Source organism: Panthera uncia, chromosome B4, assembly GCF_023721935.1.
Source record: "Panthera uncia isolate 11264 chromosome B4, Puncia_PCG_1.0, whole genome shotgun sequence".
Taxonomy (NCBI): Eukaryota; Metazoa; Chordata; class Mammalia; order Carnivora; family Felidae; genus Panthera; species Panthera uncia.
In genome coordinates this window covers 41604499-41630412 of record NC_064809.1, presented here as the reverse complement: position 1 = coordinate 41630412, position 25914 = coordinate 41604499, and the positions used below count along the sequence as shown (strand labels likewise).

General features: G+C 43.0%; 1 protein-coding gene and 1 non-coding gene across 2 annotated transcripts in view; one reads left to right on the top strand and one right to left on the bottom strand.

Annotated features, from left to right (window-relative positions):
• Positions 1-25914, top strand: part of NANOGNB (NANOG neighbor homeobox) — a 49888-nt gene that overhangs the window by 1522 nt on the left and 22452 nt on the right. The window contains exon 2 of the mRNA XM_049626655.1: positions 2590-2665. Coding sequence (XP_049482612.1) covers positions 2590-2665 — 76 coding nt within the window. The remainder of the gene's footprint in view (positions 1-2589; positions 2666-25914) is intronic.
• Positions 235-339, bottom strand: LOC125920495 (U6 spliceosomal RNA). Its single transcript, XR_007457085.1, has one exon. It is a non-coding gene; the product is annotated as a U6 spliceosomal RNA (small nuclear RNA).

Genomic DNA, 25914 nt, shown 5'->3' with positions numbered 1-25914 from the left:
TCTGTGAGTTCGAGCCCCGCGTTGGGCTCTGTGCTGACAGCTCGGAGCCTGGAGCCTGTTTCGGATTCTGTGTCTCCCTCTCTCTGACCCTCCCCTGTTCATGCTCTGTCTCTCTCTGTCTCAAAAAATAAATAAATGTTAAAAAATAAATAAATAAATAAATAAATAAGAAAGCTAGATCACAATGGGATATGCCAAAGGGAATTTATCAGCTACCGGTACCTTTTTTTTTTTTTTAATATGGAACACTCTACAAATTTGCATATCATCCTTGAGCAGGGGCCACGCTAATCTTCTCTGTATCTTCCCAATTTTAGTGTATGCGCTGCTGAAGCAGGCACAGTACTTTTTACCTTTCCAGAAGATAATTTTAGTCAGTGTCACTCGGCTTTTTCCTATTTTGCTTCCTAACTTAATTCCCTAATTAGTTCTTTTTAATTTTTTTTTCCCATGTATTTATTTTTGAGAGACAGAGAGACAGAGCACGAGCAGGGGAGGGGCAGAGAAAGAGGGGGACACAGAATCTGAAGCAGGCTCCAGGCTCCGAGCTGTCAGCCTGACGCGGGGCTCAAATCTGTGAACCTGTGAGATCATGACCTGAACTGAAGTCGGACCTGTGCTGGAGCCGGACGCTTAACTGACTGAGCGACCTAGGTGCCCCATTCCCTAATTAGTTGTTAATCATTTCTAGCATCTAGGTCATTTTTTAAATCTCCCTGATATTTGAAATGCTTTTTACTGGGGCGCCTGGGTGGCTCAGTCGATTAAGCATCTGACTTCGGTTCAGGTCATGATCTTGTGGTTTATGGGTTGGAGCCCCACATGGGCCTCCCTGCTGTCCACATGGAGCCTGCTTCGGATCCTCTGTCTCCCCCCCTCCCCCTACCCCTTTCCCACTCACACACACTCTCTCTCTCTTGCAAAAATAAATAAAAAAATAATAAGAAGAAATAAAATGCTTTTTACTAAAGTATTGGCTAGCACAAAGAAGAAGCACCCGGACTCATGGAAAACAGGAGCGTCTCAGTATTTTGGAATCAGTGAGGAAACGAAAGGCAATCTCAGAAATGAGAAGCAGAAACTTCCTGTTTGGATTGTGGCTGAAGAGCTTGTGTCAGGCTGACTGTCTGCTGAGAACCTGGAAAGCTAGATAAACATAAAAACAACTACCTGAAGTATCAGAGAGCTTTCTGTTTTACTTTTTGTAAGATTAAAAAAAATATGTTTTGGGCGCCTGGGTGGCTCAGTTGGTTAGGCGACTGACTTCAGCTCAGGTCACGATCTCACAGTTCGTGAGTTCGAGACCCACGTTGGGCTCTGTGCTGACAGCTCGGAGCCTGGAGCCTGCTTCAGATTCTGCGTCTCCCCTCTCTCTACCCCTCCCCTGCTCACGCTCTCTCTGTCTCTCAATAATAAATAAATGTTAAAAAAAATTTTTTTTTTAATGTTTTGTTATTTTAGAGACAGAGACAGTGCACCTGCTCTGGGGAGGAGTAGAGAGAGAGGAAGAGAGAGAATCTTAAGGAGGCAGCGCAGAGCCCAACTCAGGGCTCAGTCTCATGACCCTGAGGTCATAACCTGAGCTGAAATCAAGAGTCAGTCCCTTAACGGACTGAGTCACGCAGGCCCCCACATCAGAGAGCTTTCAATGCAGTGGGGAATTTAAGAGGCCAACACCTCACAGAGAAGGGAAGCTTGGACACATTTGCTGACTCTTAGCAGCGCCTGTAAGACTGGGTCTCAGCTCAGAAAGTGGCAATGGGTGGCTGGTAAGCTCCATAGTTTTAGGAGACTCACAGGGCAAGAGGGGGAAACTGGAGTGTAGGACGGACCCACCCAGAACTGCCCTACGAACGTTGGAGGGCTGAAACGAGACTCTGACCTCACAGGTACAAAAGTAAAGTTTTCTCTGGAAACAGGTAAGACAAGCCAACACGTTTCTACAATTTTTTTTTAAATAAACTTAATTTTTATTTTTTTAATTTTTTTTAATTTTTTTTTTTTTTTAACATTTATTCATTTTTGAAGGTGAGAGAGACAGAGCATGAGTGAGGGAGGGACAGAGAGAGAGGGAGACACAGAATCCGAAGCAGGCTCCAGGCTCCGAGCTGTCGGCCCAGGGCCTGACATGGGGCTGGAACTCATGGGCCTTGAGATCACGACCTGAGCCGACATCAAGAGTCGGACGCTTAACCGACTGAGCTACCCAGGGTCCCCTAAATAAAGTTAATTTTTAGAATAGTTTTAAATTTATATTGAGAAAATAGTACTGAGAGTTCCCTGTCTGTACCACAAACCAGTTTCCCCTCCTATTAACATCTTACGTTAGTATGGTACGTTCGTCACAACGAATGACCCAGTAGTGCTGCATTATCATTATTATTTTAAGTAGGCTTCATGCCCAGTGTGGAGCCCAATGAGGGCTCGAATCCACGAGGCTGATATCAAAACCCGAGCTGAGATCAGGAGTCAGACGCTTAACCCACCGAGCCACCCTAGTGCCCCAGTGACACATTATTATTCACTAAAACCTATACCTCATTCAAGTTCTCTTATTTTATAACCTAACGTTCTTTTTTTTTGTTCCAGATTTTTGTCCACCTGACACTGTTATCAGGTCTCCTTAAACTTCTTCAGGCGATGACCATCCAGGAATATTGGTCATGTATTTTGGAGAATGTTCCTGTATTGAAATTTGACGTATTTCTCCCGATAAATTGGGTTGCGGGTTTTTTTTGGAGCAAAGCCGGGTGCAAAGTGCCATTTTCATCACATCATATCAAGGGTGCATACCATCAACAAGCCATTGCCGTCACGGCAGACCTTGATCACGGCGCTGAGGTTGTGTTTGTCCGTTCTCTCCACTATAAAGTTACTCTTCTTTCCGCCTTTGTATTGGAAAGAAGTTCCCATTCACAGCCACAGTTAAGGAAGAGGGAGTTAAGTTTTTATACATAATACCTAGTATTCAATGGACAATAATTGGACATACGAAAAAAAAAAGAGTTGACCTAAAACAGAAAATCAAATTAATTAATTAATTAACTAATTAACAAAAAATTAATAAACAATTTTATTAAATTATAAACAATTATCAAATAGTTATAAATATAAATTAATATTTATAAATATAAATTATATTTATAATATATTTATAAACTATATTTATAAATATAAATTAAATAATTATAAATATAAATAATTATTAAATAAATAATTAATTAAATTAATAAAAAATTAATTAAAAAATAAAATAAAATAAAATAAAATAAAGCCCAGGTTAATAAAGCTCAGTTAGAGTTTTTAGAATCAGACTTAAAATACCTCTGATTAATATGCTTAAGAATGTAAGTAATAAGGGGCTCATGGGTGGCTCAGTAAGTTAAGCGTCCGACTTCAGCTCAGGTCACGATCTCCTGTTTGTGAGTTCAAGCCCTGCTTTGGGCTCTGTGCTGACAGCTACGAGCCTGGAGCCTGCTTCAGGTTCTGTGTCTCCCTCTCTCTCTGCCCCTCTCCCCCTACTCACACTCTGTCTTTTTTTCTCTCTCTTTCTCTCTCAAAAATAAACATAAAAAAAATTAAGAATATAAGTAATAAGATGAAAATTTTCAGGGCAGCACGGGTGGCTCGGTCGGTTAAGCGTCCGACTTCAGCTCAGGTCATGATCTCATGATCCATCAGTTCGAGCCCTGTGTCAGGCTCTGTGTTGACAGCTCAGAGCCTGGAACCTGCTTCAGATTCTGTGTCTCCTTCTCTGCCCCTCCCCTGCTCATGCTCTGTTTCTCTCTCTCTCTCTCTCTCTCTCAAAAATAAAGATTAAAAAAAAATTTTTTTTTAAGTTTCAGCAGAGCACTAGAAACTAAAAAAGTTAAATATTTAGAATTGAAAAAAAAAGAACTTTTTCTTTTCTTTTCTTTTTAACTCTGTGCCCAGTGTTGGGGCGTGAACTCATAACCCCAGATCAGGAGTCGAATGCTTTACCGACTGAGCCAGCCAGGCACCCCAACAAATTAAGAACTTAGTAGATGAATTTCACGACAGATTAAACACAGCTGAAGAAGAAATTAACTGGGGGCCTGGCTGACTCAGTCAGTAGAGCATGCGACTCAATCTCCCTGTTGTAAGTTCGAGCCCCACATTGGGCACAGAGCTTCCCAAAAAAAATAAAAAATAAAAAATAAAAAATAAAAAATAAATAAAGGAAATTAGTTCACTGAAAGATAGGTGAGAAGAAAATATCTATAAAGAAGAACAGAAAGACAGACAGAAGGATAGGAGACATTCTAGAGGATCTAGTCTCTTCAGCATTTCAGTGTCATGAAAAAAAGACTGTTCTAGATTAAAAGAGTCTTAAGGGATGTGACAAACAAATGCAATGCATGGTTTTAGATTGGATACTGGGCAGGGTAGTGGAACTACTGGACCAAGGATTCTAAGCAAGGCCAAGCTCTAAGAAACAACCAATCTTCTTCAAGATCAAAGAGTAGTCCGATTTCTCATTCTTTCCTGACTCACTAAAACTAATATTTCAGATGAGTCAGAAACAGTAACTAGAGGGGCGCCTGGGTGGCTCAGTCGGTTAGGAGTCCACTTCGGCTCGGGTCACGATCTCACGGTTCATGGGTCCAAGCCCTGAACTGAGCTCTGTGCTGGCAGCTCAGAGCCTGGAGCCTGCTTCGGATTCTGTGTCTCCCTCTCTCTCTGCTCCTCCCCCGCACTCTCTCTCTTTCTCTCTCTGTCTCTCAAAAGTGAAGAAACATTTTCTCAAAGTTAAAAAAAAAAAAAAAGTAGAATAGTTATTAAAAAGTCATTATATCCTGCAGCTTCCATGAAACACTCCATTTCTTGGGCAAGTGAAATAGACATAGGAGAAACAGTCATCTATTAACCTTTGCAAACCACCCTAGGAGATGGGTAGTTATTCCCCTCTGCAACCCCAGTGGCCACCATCTACTCTGAGATCTTCCTCCCCCCCCCCCCCCCCCCCCCCCTCCCCACCTCATCTGGTCATCTGTTTCCCTGTATAGATCTTTCTTATTGTACACTTAGGCTTTATGACAGTATATTGTAGTTCATTTTGTTTAGTTTTTCAGCTTCTCATTTTTGAGACTGAATCTTGTTGACCCTCCTCTGGGCCAATCTTAAGAAATATCATTTAACATATCAACAAAGGTCTCTATCTTTTCCTGGAATCATCACGACTTGGATCCTCTTTCTCTAAAAGACATTGCACAGATAGTCAACCACACAGGAAACAGAAAATTCTGTCTACTCCAGTGGTTCTCCTATTTGGCTGCACATTGGTGTCACTGGAAGGAGCTTTAAAAACGTAGTGACTCCTTGGGGCCCTAGCTGGCTCAGTTGGTACAGCATACAACTCTTGATCTCGGGGTCGTGAATTCAAGCCCCACATTGGGCGTAGAGCCTACTTAAAAATATATCGGCCCATGGACTCCACCCACTCCCACAGAGATTGTGATTTAATTGGTTTGGGATGTCCCCTGGACATCAGGACCTCTTAAAGCTCCTCAAGTGATTCCGGTGTTGAGAGCCACTGGTCTAGGTTGGGGCTTTTCAAACTTTTCTGCAGCACATAAGGATCTTGCTAAAAAAGGTAGATTCTGCTTCAGTGGCTATTCCACGGGAGCCAATTTTTTTTAGATTTTTTTTTTTAACACTGATTTATTTTTGAGACAGGGAGAGACAGAGCATGGACAGGGGAGGGTCAGAGAGAGGGAGACACAGAATCTGAAACAGGCTCCAGGCTCTGAGCTGTCAGCACAGAGCCCGACGCGGGGCTCGAACTCACGGACCGTGAGATCATGACCTGAGCCGAAGTCGGCCGCTCAACCGACTGAGCCACCCAGGCGCCCCGACGGGAGCCAATTTTGAGACCGAGTTTCTTATGAACACAGTTCCATTAAAATTTCAATTCTCAGGGTGCCTGGGTGGCTCAGTCGGTTAAGCATCTGACTCTTGGTTTCAACTCAGGTCCTGATCTCACGGTTTGTGGATTCGAGTCCCACATCGGGCTCTGCGCTGGCAACGCAAAGCCTGCTTGGGATTCTGTGTCCCTTTCTCTCTGCCCCTTGCTCGCGCATATTCTCTCTCTCTCTCTCTCTCTCTCTCTCTCTCAAAAATAAATAAATAAACAGCAACAACAACAACAAAAAGAATTTCAATGCTCTTGCTTTCTAGAGCCAACGAGAAGTTCTTTACAAATAGATTAAGGAGTTTTAATGACCTATCAGAGATCCCCCAGACGGGTCTAGAATTCTTCATTAGTAGTATGTTTGCAGGCTTGACGGGAAAGATCAAGTACTGAGAGAAAGAGTAATGATGCAATAGAGGGCGGTAAGAATTCCCGGAGTAACAGCTGTGAGCAGTCCAAGAGATGAAATCAAGCACAAAATAGGAGGTACTGGCCTTAGAAAGGAGCAGGGATATTTCAAGCGAGGACAGTTTTACGATGTCAAACGGTAGCAGCTTTTCTTGTAGTTTCAGGGGAAGAAGAATACATTCTTCCATTTCTATTTTCTTTCTTTCTTCTATTTTCCTTCCTAACTTCTTGTTCGGAAGACCTGCGGTCTCCAAGCTGAAGGCAGGAAAAGAAGCAGTTCTGAGACACTCAAAACGGACCAGAGGGAAAAAAAAATTAAAATCGAAGAGAGTGTTTGAACAACCGGAACGGAGAAAGAAAATGTTCGTCCTTCGCTGAGAAATGAGAAAATGGTGGTTCTGCGTTTTACACTGAATGCTGAGACGATTTATCCATAATTGAGAAAAAAAGGAAGATTCTGCACCTCCGTGAGCACAATTCTCCTTGGCACTGTGTTGGTGTTCTCTGGGCTGAAACAAGCATCTGGGCAGGGGATCAAACCTCGCTGCTTGGAACTGACGAAGACCCGCAGATCAATTTGCTTGAGGCTTGCTTCTCAGATACATTACTTGCTATTTCTGCTAATGGTATTTCTGGGAAGATAGCTCCAACTTGTGTCCTAAATTCAATTCGTGTCAAGAAAAAAAAAAAAAACATGACGTCTTTATGACTATAAAAAAATAAAACAGCAACAGTCAATAATAATCCGTACATCGTGGGGAAGCTTCCTTGAGGTGTGCAAACCTTCTTTCCCAAGTCACCGCGAATGGGTACAGTCTGTTATCTCCTTGAGAGATTCCTCACAAAGCAGTAAATTAACTTTGACAGGTGCACAAATGCAATAGGTCTGAGAAATCCTGCACTAAAAGGAATAGGAGCCATTAAACAGTCTGCTTTTACATATTTTACTTGGTGGGATAAAACAAACGGAAGTGGGTATTTTTGTGTATAAGCAAAATCTATACACTTTTTTTTTTATCAAATGTATGTGTCTATAACAAGTCATAACTATTAACATTTTTATACTAAATAAAAAGTATATTCTAAATCCTAACTGTATCTAAGGCAATGAATAAAAACAACATTGAGATAACATAACTAATGTGTTTGATAAGTAGCTCTTTTACTTTGTCACTCATTGTTTCAGTGAAGTTGGCCTTCGAAAATGTGATTGAAAGAATGGGTCTTGACCTTTCAAAGAATTAGGTCAGCTTGGGATCTAGGCTTCTGGTCCTGTCTTCTGTGAATTCAAAACTGGGAAAGACAAGGGAGATAGCTCCCCAACCCCCCCCCCTTTATTTTTAAGTAAAAGTGAAGACAGTGTAATCAAAGGGAGGAAATCTACTATCAAAATCAAGTAGGCACAACACCTACTTTTTAAAAATTAAAAAAAAAAAAGTGGGGACAGGGGCATCTGGGTGGCTCAGTCTGTAGAGCATCTGACTTTTGATTTCAGCTCAAGTCATGATCCCAGGGTCGTGGGATGGAGCCCCATAGTGGGCTCTTCACTGATCATGGATCTTGCTGAAGATTCTCTCTCTCCCTGCCCCTCTCCCTTACTCATGCTCTCTCTCTCTCTAAAAAATTTAAAAAAAAAACTTTTTTTTAATTAAAAAATAAATAAAAATAAAAAATAAAACTAGGGACAGGGTACCTGACTGGCTCAGTCAGTAGAGCATGTGACTGTTGATCTTAGGGTCTTGAGTTCAAACCTCACATTGGGTGTAAAGCTTACTTTAAAAAAAAAAACCAAAAAACTTTGAATTTAATTTACTTATTTTGAGAGAGAGCACATGTGCATGGGGAGGGGCAGAGAGAGAGGGACAGAGAAGAGAATCCCAAGCAGGCCCTACACTGTCAGCTCAGAGCCCAATGCAGAGCTCGATCTCACAAACCATAAGATCATGACCTGAGCTGAAATCAAGAGTCAGACACTTAACTGACTCTTTTTTAAAAAAAATTTTTTTAACGTTTATTTTTATTTTTGAGACAGAGAGAGACAGAGCATGAACAGGGGAGGGGCAGAGAGAGAGGGAGACACAGAATCAGAAGCAGGCTCCAGGCTCTGAGCGGTCAGCACAGAGCTCGATGCGGGGCTCGAACTCACGGGGTGTGAGATCATGACCTGAGCCGAAGTCAGACGCTTAACCGACTGAGCCACCCAGACGCCCCTTAACTGACTCTTAAGTAGCAGACACATAACTGCCACCCAGGGACCCTTGCACTGTTGCTTTTATATTCAGCGTAAAGACACATTTGAGAAGAACAAAAGGACTTTAAAGAACATACTACCTCAAATCTCTCTCTCTCTTTTTTTTTTTAATGTTTTTATTTATTTTTGAGACAGAGAGAGACAGAGCATGAGCAGGGGAGGGGCAGAGAGAGAGGGAAACACAGAATCTGAAACAGGCTCCAGGCTCTGAGCCGTCAGCACAGAGCCCGATGCGGGGCTCAAACTCATGGACCGCGAGATCATGACCTGAGCTGAAGGCAGACACTCAACGGACTGAGCCACCCAGGCGCCCCTCAAATCTCTTAATAAACACAAATGTTATTAAGGCCCTAAGGCTTAACTATTGTACTAATGATTTTGAGAGCCACACCAAATATGAAAACGAGATTAAGATTTTTTTTTAAATTATAGATATGAAATTGCTTGCTTCTGCCCCATGACTTTCATCAAGTTATAGAATGAGTAACCAGTGATAATATCTGATATTACCAAGCTCTTATCTGCCATTTTTTCAAAAATTTTTTAATGTTTATTCTATTTTTGAGAGAGAGAGACAGAGACAGAGCATGAGCAGAGCAGGGGCAGAGAGAGAGGGAGACAGAATCTGAAGCAGGTTTCAGGCTCTCAGCTGCCAGCACAGAGCCCAATGCGGGGCTTGAACTCACGAACCATGTGATCATGACCTGAGCCGAAGTCAGACTTTTAACCGACTGAGCCCCCCAGGGGTCTCTCTGCCATTTTTAACTTATTTCACAGAACACGTCCTCCTTCCTGTGAAGCCCTGCACAACTGTGTCCCCAGTCCTAATCTATCAGGACTAGTCAAGGCCTTCTTCTCAATGAACTGCAGAACCTCACTGCGTGGGCAAACGTTCGTTATGACTTATCCTGTCCGAACTACCAGGAATGAGAATCGAGACGACAAAGACACTGCAAAAAGGTTCTAGTACCAAGGATAACCCAGTGGACCGCACCTTCTTGAAGCATAAGGCAGTCATAATCATACAGCCAACACAGGCAGCACTCACAAAGGCCTGTGCACGCTGGTTACCGTGCAATTTCCTGGCATCTGGTTTACACCCGGGCTTTTCTGCGGTTTTCACTTCAGTCCGGGAAACAAGGGTATGCAATGACATGAGCTGTGTATGGAGTGTTCCCGCTTCTGTGTCAGTTTGGACCATGTCTAAGAGAATGTGATGGTTAAGCCCAGGAACGCTGTCAAATCATAGAAAACAGCTCTCATTTGAATTACAGATTCAGATAGTGGTGCCAGGCTGGCTTAATCAGTGGAGTGTGCAACTCTTGATCTTGGGATGGTAGGTTCGAGCACAGGTTGGGTTTAGAGATTACTTAAAAAAAAAAAAAAATATATATATATATATATTTAAAAAATGAATTATAGGGGCATCTGGGTGGCTCAGTCGGTTGGGCGTCCGACTTCAGCTCAAGTCATGATCTCATGGTCCATGGGTTCGAGCCCTGCATCGGTCTCTGTGTTGACAGCTTAGAGCCTGGAGCCTGCTTCGGATTCTATGTCTCCCTCTCTCTCTGACCCTCCCCCACTCGTGCTCTGTCTCTCTCTATCAAAAAATGAATAAACGTTAAATTTTTTTTTAATTTTTAATGAATTATAAATTCGTATAGTATAGACAGCAATGCATGTGATAGGTAATTATATTGTTTATTAAAAATTGTAGATAACACACATGTCATTATAAGGAACTAATGGATGATGCTAGAGATCTACACAATAAATTATTATGCTCCTATTAAAACTCATATATTTTGAAAAATGTTTAATAGGAAATATACTTGATGTAAGAGGTGAAAAAAAGAGAAAATTGCTAGAGGGTTTAAGAAAGTAAAGAAGTAAGCCCTCAGTAGTATTCCCAAAAAAAGAATTGAAAATTTTCTCAAAAAGCAGTATACAAAAAAGCATATACGTGGTTTTCATAACTTTGCTTATATTGTGCATACCAACGAGTGTATATATATTAAAAATAATATAAAACCCACAAACGTATGGCTAGCTAATTTTTGAGAAAGCAGGAAAGAATATCCAATGGAGGGGCGACTGGGTGGCTCAGTCGGTTAAGTGGCTGACTTCGGCTCAGGTCATGATCTCGCAGTTCATGAGTTCAAGACCCGTGTCGGGCCCTGTGCTGACTGCTCAGAGCCTGGAGCCTATTTCAGATTCTGTGTCTCCCTCTCTCTGCCCCTCCCCTGTTCATGCTCTGTCTCCCTCTGTCTCAAAAATAAATAAACATTAAAAAAAAAAAAAGAATATCCAATGGAATGAAAACAGTCTCTTCAGCAAGTGGTGCTGGGAAAACTGGACAGCGACATGCAGAAGAATAAACTTGGACCACTTTCTTACACCACACACAAAAATAAACTCAAAATGGATGAAAGACCTAAATGTAAAACAGGAAGCCATCGAAATCATCGAGGAGAAAGCGGCAAAAACCTCTTTGGTCTTGGCCGCAGCAACTTCTTACTCAACACGTCTCCGGAGGCAAGGGAAACAAAAGCAAAAGTGAACTACTGGGACCTCATCAAAATAAAAAGCTTCTGCACAGCGAAGGAAACAATCAGCAAAACTAAAAGGCAACCGACAGAATGGGAGAAGATATTTGCAAATGACATATCAGATAAAGGGTTAGTATCCAAAATCTATAAAGAACTTATCAAACTCAACCAACACCCAAAAAACAAATAATCCAGTGAAGAAATGGGCAAAAGACATGAATAGATATTTCTCCAAAGAAGACATCCACATGGCCAAACGACACATGAAAAAATGCTTCACATCACTCATTATCAGGGAAATACAAATCAAAACCTCAATGAGATATCACCTCACACCTGTCAGAATGGCTCGCAGTAACAACTCGGGCAACAACAGATGTTGGCGAGGATGTGGAGAAAGAGGATCTCTTTTGCATTGTTGGTGGGAGTGCAAGCTGGTGCAGCCACTCTGGAAAACAGGATGGAGGTTCCTCAAAAACTAAAAATAGAACTGCCCTCTGACCCAGCAATTGCACTACTAGGCATTTATCCACAGGATACAGATGTGCTATTTCGAAGGGGCACATGCACCCCAATGTTTAAAGGTATGGAAAGCCACAATAGCCCACAATAGCCAAGGTATGGAAAGACCCCAATTGTCCATGGGTGGATGAATGGATAAAAAAGATGTGGTCGGGGCGCCTGGGTGGCTCAGTCGGTTAGGCGGCTGACTTCGGCTCAGGTCATGATCTCGCAGTCTGTGAGTTCGAGCCCCGCGTCGGGCTCTGTGCTGACAGCTCAGAGCCTGGAGCCTGTTTCAGATTCTGTGTCTCCCTCTCTCTGGCCCTCCCCCGTTCATGCTCTGTCTCTCTCTCAAAAATCAATAAATGTTTAAAAAAAAAAGAAGAAGAAGATGTGGTAAATATATACAATGGAGTATTACTCGGCAATCAAAAAGAATGAAATCTTGCCATTTGCAACTACGTGGATGGAACTGGAGGGTATTATGCTAAGTGAAATTAGTCAGAGAAAGACAAATATCATATGACTTCACTCATATGAGGACTTGAAGAGACAAAACAGATGAACATAAGGGAAGGGAAACAAAAATAATATAAAAAACACGGAGGGGGACAAAACATAAGAGACTCATAAACATGGAGAGCAATCAGAGGGTTGTGAGAAGGGGGATGGGCTCAATGGGTAAGGGGCACTAAGGAATCTACTCCTGAAATCATTGTTGCACCATATGCTAATTTGGATGTAAATTTTTAAAAATAAAAAATAAAATTAAAAATAAATAAATAAATAGATAATAAAAACAATGTAAAGAAAGGAACTTCTGAATTAATATTTTTGTATCTGAGTGGGGTAAAGGTGATTACAGAATTTTCTTTTCCTTTTGTTCTCCCCATTTCCAAATCCCATGTCCTGTAATACCCACTTATTTTATTAGCCAGAGATATGTCACTACTTGTTTTTAGAGCTCTTGTCTGACCTAGACCTGGTCTTTACCTCAAATAATACCATAACTGAACACACCCCACTTTGCAGCCACAACCTGGGCATATCAGTTCTCAGGCAGTTACTTCTTTCAGTAATTTTTCTAACGAATCAAGGTATGCGAAAACAAATAAAGAGCACAAATTATTTTAAGATGTGCAGTGCAGAGCACCTGGCTGGCTGACTGGGTGGAACACGCCACTCTTAAACTCGGGGTGGTGAGTTCAAGTCCCACGTCGGGCATGGAGCCTAAATCATTCATTCATTCATTCATTCATTCATTGAAAAGAAGATGTGCAGTGCTTTACCTCTGCCTGTCCTCCATTCTTGACGAACTTGTCAATCCCTTCTACCTCCTGGTCTCAGTAAAGCCTCAGTATTACCCTCTAACTGATCTTCTTCAGATCAGGGGTTTCTTCCCCTTGAAGCCAAATCCCTCACTCACCTTTCTAAACTGAATCGAATCTCCCGAGTCTAATAACTGAAAAAGGGGGGCTGAGCGGAAACCACTCCGAGGGGCTGGGCATTGCAAGGAGAAAGTGCTACAGTGCTTTGAGGGAGATGTGTCTTTAAGAGAGAATTGCACTTTCAACAGATGAGACATTTAAGCATGTTTAAATATTTGTGGCAATAACCCAATATTGTTGTAAGTTGCCTAAACTCAATGTCCAGTGAAATAAATTGTGGTATGTTGCATTTTCTTATTAGTTCCATAGACTATCACGATCCCAACCCAACCCTAATAGCTACGTTAGAACAAATGTGGGGCACCTGGCTGGCTCAGTCAGTAGAGTGTGACTCTTGATATCTGGCATGAGTTCGAGATGTTGGGTGTAGAGATTATTTTTTTCAAAAAGTGGGGCGCTTGGGTGGCTCAGTCGGTTAAGCGTCTGACTTCAGCTTAGGTCATGATCTCATGGTTGGTGAGTTTGAGCCCCACATCCGGTTTTGTGCTGACAGCTCAGAGCCTGGAGCCCGCTTCCGATTCTGTGCCTCCCTCTCTCTCTGCCCCTCCCCCGTTCACACTCTGTCTCTCTCTCTCTCTCAAAACTAAATAAACATTAAAAAAAAAAATTTGTTTTAAAGAACGAAAGAAAGAAAGGAGGGAAGGAGAGCAGAAGGAAAATTTTCACAAGGACTTGAGCACTAGAGCCGCTAAAGTCAAAACACCGGTTTCTTGAAAATAGCATTTCCTAAACAAAATTGTTCTCAAGGCTTAAGTCTTAAAACAAATACATGTCTCTGTTATTCACACATGATCACAGTGAAAATGTGTGATAGCTATAAGCAAGAAATAGGCAGGAAAAATGGAAAAGAGCGTTAAATGTTTTCAGGATTTCACATTTAAAATGGTGACAGTTTTTTTTTCTTTTAAAGTTTAGTCATTGATTTTGAGAGAGAGAGAGAGAGAGAGAGAGTGAAAAAGCGCCAGTGGGGGAGGCGCAGAGAGGGAGGGAGAGGGAGAATCCCAAGCAGGTTAGCACCCTTAGCGCAGAGCCCCATGTGGGGCTCAAATTCACGAACCTCGAGATCATGACCTGAGCTGAAGTCAGATGCTTAACTGACTAAGCTATCCAGGCACCCCCAGTGCCAGTTTTCTAGAAAAAAAAATCCCACCTATTAATTTAAAAATTACTTAGAAAATTCTCAGGGTGCCTGGGTGGCTCAGTGAGTTAAGCATCGGACTCTTAATATTGGGTCAGGTCGTGACCTCTCAGTCGCAAGATGGAGCCCACATTGGGTTCTGTGCTGAGTATGGAGCCCGCTTGCGATTTTCTCCCTCTCTCTCTGCCCCTCCCCTGCTTGTGCTCTTTCTCATATATATATATATATATATATATATTTTTTTTTTTTTTTTAATTACTTAGAAACTTCTCACTAATTTCTAAGGGTTAACTATGTTCCTATGCTTGTCATTTCCTGGAGAAAATCTCACAGTCTTGCAAACATCTCCCTTTTCTCAATACAACGTAAGCTCCCCCAGTTCTGTTCCTGGTCTGCTTTGTTCATTAATGTGTCACAAAGCCCTAGATGACCACGGAGCACATAACAGGCCTTCGGGAAGGACTCGATGAATGAATCTCTCAACAATGACTTCCAATGCAACTCTCCCCTTCTTGCAACATTTAGAAATCTGCAAACGTGGCACGATCAACCACTAGGTTTTTCCTGGGACTTTCCTTCACTTTTTAGTGTCAACATCACGTACACAAAAGCTCTCTTCTTCCCTTTACTTCTCCTTTTCAGGCTTGGGGAGTCTGGACTAGCTTGTCATTTGGACTCGTCCAACTGAGCTTAGACTAGCAGGTATGCTATATTGAAAAATAGGTGTAGGTGAGGGGCGCCTGGGTGGCTCAGTCGGTTAAGCGTCCGACTTCGGCTCAGGTCATGATCTCATAGTTCGTGGGTTCGAGCCCCGTGTCGGGCTCTGTGCTGACAGCTCAGAGCCTGGAGCCTGCTTCGGATTCTGTGTCTCCTACTCTCTCTGACCCTCTGTCTCTCAAAAATAAATAAACGTTAAAAAATATTTAAAAAAGAAAAGAAAAATAGGCGAGCTTCCCAGCACAGCAAAGTCCTACACGTGTGTTGCCCAGAAGCCCAACGTCCCCTCCACATACATGTTCATTCTTCTGCTCAGTTTTTGCTGTGCCCATCTTCTACTCGGTGATTTCTTAGGACGGTGAGCCAACCCTACCATCCAGAAAGAGTCCCCACTCCCCCACCCCACCCCCATTACCAAATATACTCTAATAGAAAGTCTTGCCCCCAGCATTTCAGAATGGTAGCTGGAATTGCTGGTACTTTCCCAGCCTGCATCTGCAAGAGGGATGGTGAGAACTGATATAGTGTCCTTCAACTGGGGGCCCTTTCTCAGCTTTTGAAATCCCCAAAATTTCACTACTCCAATGGCAGCCGATTACTTCCTGACACCCTACACTTATGTCCTCTCTGATAGTCTGTTTCCCTCAGGAGTTCCCCCACCCCTTTAGTCGGTTTCAGTTGAGTTTTCACACTGCAACTTGCTTCCTGCCCATCCCTTCTAGTTAGGTTAGAGGAAAAGAATTTCGTCACCTTGCATAGACTCCGTGACACTAAAATGGTGAGTTAGCAGCAGTGGTAACACGCAGGAGCTTGTTAGAAATGCAGATTCTTGGGTCCCACTCAACATTTGCATTTTTTTTTTTAATGATTATTCATTTTTGAGAGAGAGACAGAGAGAGCATGAGCAGAGGAGGGGCAGAGAGAAAGGGAGACACAGAATCCGAAGCAGGCTCCAGGCTCCAAACTGTCAGCACAGAGCCCGACACGGGGCTTGAACTCACGAACCGCGAAATCATGACCTGAGCTGAAGTCCGACACTTAACAAACTGAGCCACCGTGCCCTGAATCAGAATCTGCATCTTAACAAAACCCCTATGTGCCACATAAAAGTTTGAAAAGCACCAAACTGGATCAGTGGCTCTCAACACTGGTATCACTTTGAGGAGCCACTTCGAGAAATCCTGATTTGGGACATACCCCAAACCAATTACATCAGAATGTCTGGGGATGGAGTCCAGGGATCAGTATTTTTAAAGCTTCTTCCAGTGACCCCAGTATGTAGCCATGTTTGAGCCACCGGAGTAAAACTTTTTCTTTTCTTATGTGGTTGACTATTCGTGTAATCTCTTTGGACAAAAGGATGATTGAAAGCATGATAACTCCAGGAAAACACAGAGACTTTTTCTGGAATACTGATATCTTATCAGGCACATGCTTTGGCCAGAAAAGACACAATCCTGACTTCCAAAGAATATTTCTGAAGATTGGACCAGGAGGTGGTAATATAGTGTAATGGTTAGATCGGGGTTCAATTTCTCCCCTAGCTATGTGACTTTATCGACACAATTTCCACCTCTGTAAAACAGCGATCATAATATGACCCATCGCAAGCTTTTTATCTTGAATGATCACCTGATTAGTTTTTCTCCAGATTAGGACTCAACATCACAAGCTCATCTAATTTTCTTAAATAAAAAGATTATGAAAACGACAAAGACCAGAGCAGAAATAAATGAAACAGAGCAGAAAAATAAAAATGATTAACAAAATTAAGAACTGTTTTTTTTTTTTTTTTAAAGATTAATAAAACTGATAGACCTTTATTTAGCTAGACTAAGAAAATATGAGAGGGGTGCCTGGCTGACTCAGTTGGTAGAGCATGTGACTCCTTTTTTTTAATGTTTATTTATTTATTTTGAGAGAGAGAGAGAGAAAACAAGCAGGGGAGAGGCAGAGAGAGAGAGGGAGAGAGAGAATCCCAACCAGGCTCCACACTGTCAGCACAGAGCCCAGGGCAGGGCTCAGTCTCATGAACCATGAGCTCACGACCTGAGCTGAAATCAAGAGTCGGGTGCTTAATGGACTAAGCCACCCAGGCTCCCCTAGAGCATGTGACTCTTGATTTCAGGGTTATGAGTTGGAGCCCCACGTTGGGCGTAGAGATTACTTAAAAATAAAATCTTAAAAAAAAAAAAAAGGAGACAACTTAAATATATAAAGTCATAAATAAAAGAGGAGATAATAAATTGGAATAAATGATTTTTAATTGCTCCCCTCCCAAAAAAAAAAGCTGTGGATATTATATTTTCTTTTTTTTTTTTTTTAATTTTTTAACATTTATTCATTTTTTTTTTAATTTTTTTTTCAACGTTTTTTATTTATTTTTGGGACAGAGAGAGACAGAGCATGAACGGGGGAGGGGCAGAGAGAGAGGGAGACACAGAATCGGAAACAGGCTCCAGGCTCCGAGCCATCAGCCCAGAGCCTGACGCGGGGCTCGAACTCACGGACCGCGAGATCGTGACCTGGCTGAAGTCGGACGCTTAACCGACTGCGCCACCCAGGCGCCCCAACATTTATTCATTTTTGAGAGACAGAGACAGAGTGCGAGTGGGAGAGGGGCAGAGAGAGAGGGAGACACAGAATCCGAAGCAGGCTCCAGGCTCAGAGCTATTAGCACAAAGCCCAACGCAGGGCTCGAACTCACAGACCCTGGGATCATGACCTGAGCTGAAGTCAGACGCTTTACCGACTGAGCCACCCAGGCGTCCCTGGATAGGATATTTTCAAGATAGGCAGTGAGGGGTGGGGGGCACCTGGATGGGTCAGTTAAGCATATAATTCTTGATTTCGGTTCAGGTCAAAATCTCATGAACTGTGAGATTCTCTCTCTCCCTCTCACTCTGCCTCTCCCCCATTCTTTCGCGCGCGCGCTCTCTCTCTCCAAATACATAAATAAACTTAAAAAAAGGTAGGCAGTACTGGGGAAGTGTGTGGCTAACGCCGCATCTCATTCACATGCATGTTATACACCTGCATGTCTGTCGGGTGAGGACATTTCTCTAGCCATAAAGAATTGAAAATATGCCTACTTAATAAAGAGTTTATTGACACTATAAACTGATGCATCCTTGTTTTTAACGAAATACCTTATATGTTTTTCTCTAAACTAAACAAGGATGCTCTGATCAGTTGAACTGGCTACAGTGAGTCTATACGGGAGCGATTTTCCTCTAGGGATAGCATTTATTTCGTTTTCCTTCCATATCACCCACCTAAGAATGTGCATGTGTGAAAGCAGTTGTGAAAACATCTCCTTTACATTGTGTATGTGTGTGTGTGTTCCGACTCCTTTGCTGACTCCTTTCCCGCTTGCAGGGAGCTAAAAACTCCTGGTGAAATTTTCTGGGGCGCCTAGCTGGCTCAGTTGGCTGAGCGAGCGTGTGACTCCTGATAGCAGGGTCATAGGTTCAGGCCCCACACTGGGCGTAGAGACTACATAAAAAATAAAGTCTTTAAAAAAAATTCTACTGTTTTTGGTGAATGGATAAAAAAGCGCCCGTAAGTCACAGGGTTTAGGAAACAGATGACTTCCTTGCTTCCTTCCTCTCTGGGCCCCACTGACTTTTCTTTTTTTTTCTTTTTAAGATTTTTATTTGTAAGTAATGTCTACAATCAATGTGGGGCTTCAACTTACAACCCCAAGGTCGAGTCGCCTGCTTTACTGGCTAAGCCAGCCAGGCTCCCTTGGACCCCATTTTCTAATAGACTTCTAGCTCTTGTGTGCTATTCACAAAATGTCCCAGTTCACGTGTGCCTGTGAGACAGATGTACACAGACAGGAGAAGTCCCATCAGGTCAGATTTCTTTTTCAATGTCTATTTATTTTGAGAGAGAGAAAGAGCAAGAGCAGGGGAGCTGCAGAGAGAGAAAGAGAGAATCCCCAGCAGGCTCCATACATCAGCACAGAGCCCAACTCAGGGCTCAATCCCAAGGACTGTGAGATCATGACCTGAGCTGAGATCAAGAGTCAGATGCTTCCCCGACTGAGCCATCCAGGTGCCCTGAGTCAGATTTCTTGGTAATTTTAAATTTTTTTAGGTTTATTTAGTTTGAGAGAGACAGAGAGACAGAGCATGAGCAGGGGAGAGGCAGAAAGACAGGGAGACACAGAATCCTAAGCAGGCTCCAGGCTCTGAGCTGTCAGCACAGAGCCAGACTCGGGGCTCGAACCCAAGAACTGCGAGATCATGACTTGAGCTGAAGTCAGACGCTCAACCGACTGAGCCACCCAGGTGCCCTCACGGTAATTTTAATCTGTCCTGGAAACTGGCCTGGGTGGAGTTAGCTTTGCCTTCTCTCAAGGCAAGCTCTTCATGTTTCAGTTGCCAGGTTTACTGCTTGGGAATGAGAATCAGCTGAACTATAATGCACTCCGGCTGCAGAAAGAAACAGCATTTATTCAAAAATACCTGCCCCATTCGGCTGCCGTTTACCCAGAAGCCTCTTGAATTGTATAAACGTTATTCGTGGTCAATAGTTTGCTGTTTATGTTCTGGTTAGTTGCTGTTTTAATATTTCCCAGGCCAGGGGCACCTGGGTGGCTCAGTCTGACTCCTGATCTCAGCTCAGGTCATGATCTCACAGTCCATGAGTTCGAGCGGCGCTTGGGAGTCTCTCTCTCCCTCTCTCTCTCTCTCTCCTCCCCCACCTCAAAATAAAGAAATAAGCTGAAAAAATATGTTTCTCAGGCAATTTTTAGTACTGAAATCTGGTTGGTTATGGGTTCAGAACAATCATGGCAGTAGGGTTCTCTGAAACCTCAGATGCAGTGTGTGTAACATTCCTGGGGAGGGGGGGGTGAGTGGGATGGGGCGATTGAATAAACAAGTGAAAGTGATATGGGCTTTTTTGATTGCGCTGAGACGTGCCAATGTTTATATTTTGTCCAAAGGGTCCTTCCAAATTGCAAAATTTATCAGAGGCAGTGGCACTCCTATCAAACAATAAGTCATAGCCTTAAAAAAAAAACAACAACAACAGTATTTTCTCTTAACTTTAAAAGTACTACATTTTCATCATGGAGAATTTAAATATCACCAAGAGTGAAAAAAAAATCATCTGTAATTGAATTACTCAGAAAGAACCAGTCTGAACTTTTTATTGCATTTCTTCCCAGTCTTATTACCTATAAATATACAATGTAATGTTTATATCATCATATACTTCTTAGAGCTTTCAAGGGAGGGATGCACTTAGAAATGAGACTGTCCCAGGGGCGCGGAGGTGGCTCAGTCGGTTGAGTCGGGCTTTGGCTCAGGTCGTGACCTCGAGGTTCACGGGTTCGAGCCCCGCGTCGGGCTCTGTGCTGACAGCTCAGAGCCTGGAACCTGCTTTGGATTCTGTATCTCCCTTTCTCTCTCTCTCTCTCTCTCTGCCCCTCCCCCGTTCATGCTCTGCTTCTCTCTGTATCTCTCAAAAATAAACATTTAAAAAAAAAAGAAAAGAAAAGAAATGAGACTGTCCCAGGCACATCTGTAGAGCTACAGTCCTGATCCGAATAAGCTATTTGTGCTTGAGACAGAAACAGAAAGGTAGAAGCTTCTCCGGCAGGGCCAGTCCCAAGGTGGAAAAGAACATTGTATCTGTCCCTGGGGTTTTAAAAAGAACACTGCATTTGACATGCAGATGACAGTCCAGTGTCTTTCATCTAAGAGGATTTTTCTCAAGGAACAAGATGGTGACATTCCAGGCTCCCCGTCCTTTTTGTTTGTTGTGGGGGGAGGGGGGGGTTGTTGTTGTTGTTAATCTCAGACGTTAGTATCCTCTATGGCATAGTTTACATCTCCATTAAAAAACAATATTGTAGGGGCACCTGGGTGGCTCAATCGGTTGAGCTTCTGACTTCGGCTCGGGTCAAGATCTCACGGTCTCTGAGTTCGAGCCCCGCGTCGGGCTCTGTGCTGACAGCGTGGAGCCTGGAGCCTGCTTTGGATTCTGTGTCTCCCTCCCTCTCTGACCCTCCTCCATGAATGCTCTGTCTCTCTCTGTCTCAAAAATACATAAACATTAAAAAAAAAACAAACAACAATATTGTAGATCCTTCCCTCCCGGCCCTCCCAAGAAGCCAACCCTTCCATTTTATTCTCCTGGCCTCCAGAACCATATGAGACACAAACTGTTGTGCCTGCCGCCGAGTTTATGATACTCTCTTACAGCAGCCCTGGAAAACTAATACACAAGCCAAGTTTCAGTTTTCAGAAAAGAGATGAAACATACATCTCGTGTCATAAACTACCATCGGTTTTGTCATACTTTGAAAATAAATACAGGTGGCTTGGGTGACTCAACTGCTTGGGCAGTGGAGCATCCGCTATCAGCTCAGGTCATGACCTCGGGGTTCATGAACGAGTTCGAGCCCCGCATCAGGCTCCCCCGGCTGTCGGCGCAGAGTCGGCTTCCGGATCCTCAGTCCCCGGCTCGCTCTGCCTTTCCCCCACCCCGCTCTCTCTCAAAAAATTAATTAAAAAAAAAAAAAAAAAACATTAAAAAAAAAAGAAAAATAATATTATTGTCCCTCTTAAAAAATATTTTAAAAGCCTTGGATATAAAGACACTGTGAGTGCCTCTCCACCAATGCATCTCTGGGAATGTATAATTCATGTTTAAAACTTGCCAGCACCTTCCAATTTGCCACTTTTTCCAACTTTTTCCGACTTTCCACTTTTCCAGGTGAAAATAGGTTACCATTATTATTTGAATTTTTTTTTTTTTTTTACACAACAATACTTTTGCCAGAGTTGGAGTTAATGACAGTACGTGCTCGAAGCAAATTTCCATCAGAAGCATCAGAGGCAGACCACTGCAGTGTTTTCTTCTGATTATCTTACTGTTTAAAGCACTAAGATGTCCGTGTGCCTGGGTGGCTCAATCGGTTAACCGGCTGACTTCAGCTCAGGTCATGATCTCACGGTCAGTGAGTTCGAGCCCTGTGTCGGGCTCTGTGCTGACTGCTCAGAGCCTGGAGCCTGTTTCAGATTCTGTCTCTCTCTCTCTCTCTCTCTCTCTCTCTGACCCTCCCTTGTTCATGCTCTGTCTCAAAAATAAATAAACTTTAAAAAGTAAATAAATAAATAAAGCTCTAAGGTGTCCAGAAATTTATTTTGTAGAAAATACCTAAACAGCAGCTCTTTATGATTCTTAAGGACATCAGTGTTTAAAAAAAAAAAAAAAAAAATTTAACATTTATTCATTTTTAAGAGACAGAGAGAGACAGAGCACAAGTGGGGAGGGCAGAGAAAGAGAAGGAGACACAGGATGCGAAGCAGGCTCCAGGCTCTGAGCCGTCAGCACGCAGCCCTACGCAGGACCTGAGTCAAAGTCCTACGCTTAACCAACTGAGCCACCCAGGCGCCCCAGGACATTAGTGTTATGATGCAAGAGAATACTGTCGTAAAAACCTGATGCTTTCAGTTAGTTAAAATTTAAATGAGCTGAATTCTCAGCTATGCATGTAATCCCATTACGTTTCAGCTGCTAGGATTCCAGAACTCATCATTTTTCACTCTCTGTTCTCGGAAGCAAACTGTAGGCAGTCCCTTGTGGCCAGCAGAGAGTCAACTGTCACTCAGGCATTAGCTTGAGGACTGGGACTTCCAATCTGACCCAAGAATCTACCCTTTGCAATATTTCAGCTAAGCATGTGATGTGAAACAAGTGATTCTCCAAGTGTGTTCCCGGAGGAGCCGCTTGGCCTCACCAGTGAGTTTCTCAAACGGGCAAATTTTTGAGCCTCTCCCCTGAGCTACTGAATCAGAAGCTCTGGGGATGGCCCCCAGGGGCCTCGGTTTTAACAAGGACTCCTGGGGATTATTATGCATGCAAAAGTTTGAGAACCACCGGTGGGGTAGAGGTGGAGGGGTAGGCTGGGTGGGGAGGTGATGGAAGTAGGGGGTGGTAGGGAATTTTGCCAAAGGGTTTTGCTAATCTCATTTCGTTTGTCTGTTCCTCTCCAACAGAAGGAGCGTTTGCAAGAAGGAAAAAGTACTAGAACTTCTACACGAAACCTCTGCCTCCCCCCTTTAACCAGGTTGTTGCTAAGCGGACTTGTCCTTTCGATAAATGGGTCCTACAGAGATTTTCGAAGGTTTGCTTATCTGCATTTTGTCTGGAACTGTCCCGGCTCATCTCCTTGTGTCACTTATCGGTCCTGTTCTTTTTCACTCTGGAAATGCAAGCCTTCTGTTAATGTATTAAGTACAGATGGTTATTATTCTCAAGCAGCGAGGTAATCATGGTTCTCAGATACCCCCCCCCCCCCGCCCCGGGGATGATCCCTTTAGCTTTCCTGGATGACATTATTACTTCTGCAATTTGGAGTCAGATAGCCCTTCTTCCTCTCCAGGCTTTGCCACTTCCTGAACCGTGACCTAAGACAAGCGACTGATGTGCTCTAAGCTTAAGCTTCCTCATTCACAAAATGAGGATTTTCATAGTTTCTATCTCATAGGGTTATTTGAAGTGTTAAATAAAACCATGTAATATTCTTATTTTAATAGAATATTATTTAAATTTTTTTAATGTTTCCTTATTCTTTTTTTTTTAATATGAAATTGATCGTCAAATTGGTTTCCATACAACACCCAGCGCTCATCCCAACAGGTGCCCTCCTCAATATCCATCACCCACCCTCCCCTCCCTCCCACCCCTCCATCGTTTCCTTATTCTTGAGAGAGAGAAAGAGAGAGAGAGAGAGAGAGAGAGAGAGCATGAGAGGGGGAGGGGCAGAGCCAGAGAGGGATACAGGATCCTAAGCAGGCTCCAGGCTCTGAGCTGTCAGCACAGAGCCCGACGTGGGGCTCCAACTCATGAGCCGTGAGATCATGACCTGAACTGAAGTCAGCCGCTTAACCGACGGAGCCACCCAGGCGCCCCTAATAGCATATTATTAAATAGCCAACATTCAACAGTGTCTGGGTGGTTCAGTTGGTTAAGCCTCCAACTTTGGCTCAGGTCAGGATCTCGCAGTTCGTGAGTTCGAGTCCCGCGTCAGGCTCTGTGCTGACAGCTCAGAGCTTGGAACGTGCTTCAGATTCTGTGTCTCCCTCTCTCTCTGCACCTCCCTGCTCACGCGGTCTCTCTCTGTCTCAAAAATAAACATTAAAAAATTAATAAATAGCAAACATTCAAAAACAGTTAATATTGTTATTCATTAATCCTCATGTCACCCATGGAACCCTGCCCCACTTTCTGTAAGCAGATATCCTCTCTCCTTGCTCATTGACAAAAAATAAGGCCACTAAGTATGACTTTCCTCAACCCACCCACCCCCAACAAAGTTACCTGGTATCTGTCACTTCTGGGGTCTAATATAAAGGCTGAAGGACTCCTCCTTTTCTTCCTTCTGTTCAAGGCCAACCACTCACCTGAGCCCTTAACTTTTATTTTTCCTTGTCCAGAGATGATTTCTGCCTTTTTCTATTTCCTTTAAACTTGCTCTAACTTGCTCTAACAACAGCTTCATCTGTCTCTCTCCTTTTTCCGCCCAAACTTCTGACAAGCGTTATCCATATTTCCTTGTCCATTTTCCCCCAATGCCACAGAAGATGTTTACATTAAGATTGTCAGGTGGATACCGGCTGGCCCGGTTGGAAGAACGTGAGACTCTTTGTCTCAGGGCTGTGAGTTCAAGCCCCATGTTGGGTGCAGGTATTACTTAAATTTAAAAAAAGAAAAAATGAAAGAAAAGACAGTCAGCGATTATCATCATCATACAGCTGATTGATTTCTTCCCCTTTAATTCTATTGTTCCCCAAATATCCATCTTCTCAAAAATCAGATTTTCATGGGGGGTTGGGGGGATAAGTTTTGACCTTGAAAAGATAACTGGAAAAAAAACCCCAAATTCATAGATGGGGGGGGGGGGGGGGGAAGAAAAGGAGGGAGACATTCGCTAGTTGAGATGTAGATGGTGATGGATTGTTACTTTTTTCACCCTGAAGTAACTCCAGAAAATCCATTTGCTGTTTTAAGCAGTTCCTGGTTGTGTCTCATCCAAACAAGTCATCTCAGTGCCGTGATGATTCAGGCTCCCGCGTTCTCTAGCTCCAACCTTTCCTAAGGCCTTTAAGGTCGAATCTTCAAGTGGCAGTGATAGGTCCTCATTTGTATCTGCAAACTAACTAATTCACACACCTATTTCTCTCTAAAATTTTGTTTCCGCTGGCGGAACCATCCTTCATCAAGCTAGAAGCCAAAGAACTCCAACGTTAGCTCCGCCGCGGTAGGATGATAGGCAAAAAATCAACAGACGTGTCCCTTCTGTGTGTCCCCTCAGTGCCAGTTCATTTACTTAGACTGGCATGGCAAAATCAGACTACAAAAATGTCGAAGCTCTTGGCTTCTAAGTCCACAATGTGCAGCCTGGTTTCAGCTACCAAGGACTATAGGCAAAATGCAATTAAACGGAACTAGCTTTCTTCCCCTCTCCGTTACTGCATGTGGATCAAAGCTGCTTTCAAGTACAGGAAGGAGTTTGCAGTCTGATTTAGAGAATGTAGGGGAGGAAAAAGTTTTCCTTAACTCCCTGGGGTCCCTGGCTGGGTCTGAAGATCAACCTAACGAAGACGGATTAATAGGGAACAAACGCATCCGCATTTAAGTTTTACATGACACCGGCGAGTCCATAAGAAAATGAAGACCCTAAAGAAATAGTTAAACCTGAGTATTTTTATGCCTGGTGTGATGAAAAGTAGACGGTTGAGAAGAAATATGACCTGTCAAAGATTATGAGGTAATTGTAGTAAACTGGGAGAAACTCAGCCAGGCCTGTTTGTTAGGATTCTTTTTGGTGCCTCTTTGTCTCCAGAGATAAGGATGGTTTTTTTTCTTCCCCCTTTGGGTATAGGGAAGGCACCTTTCCCATGAGGGTTTTTTGTTTTTTTTTTTTTTTTGGCCTATTTCAGGAGAAA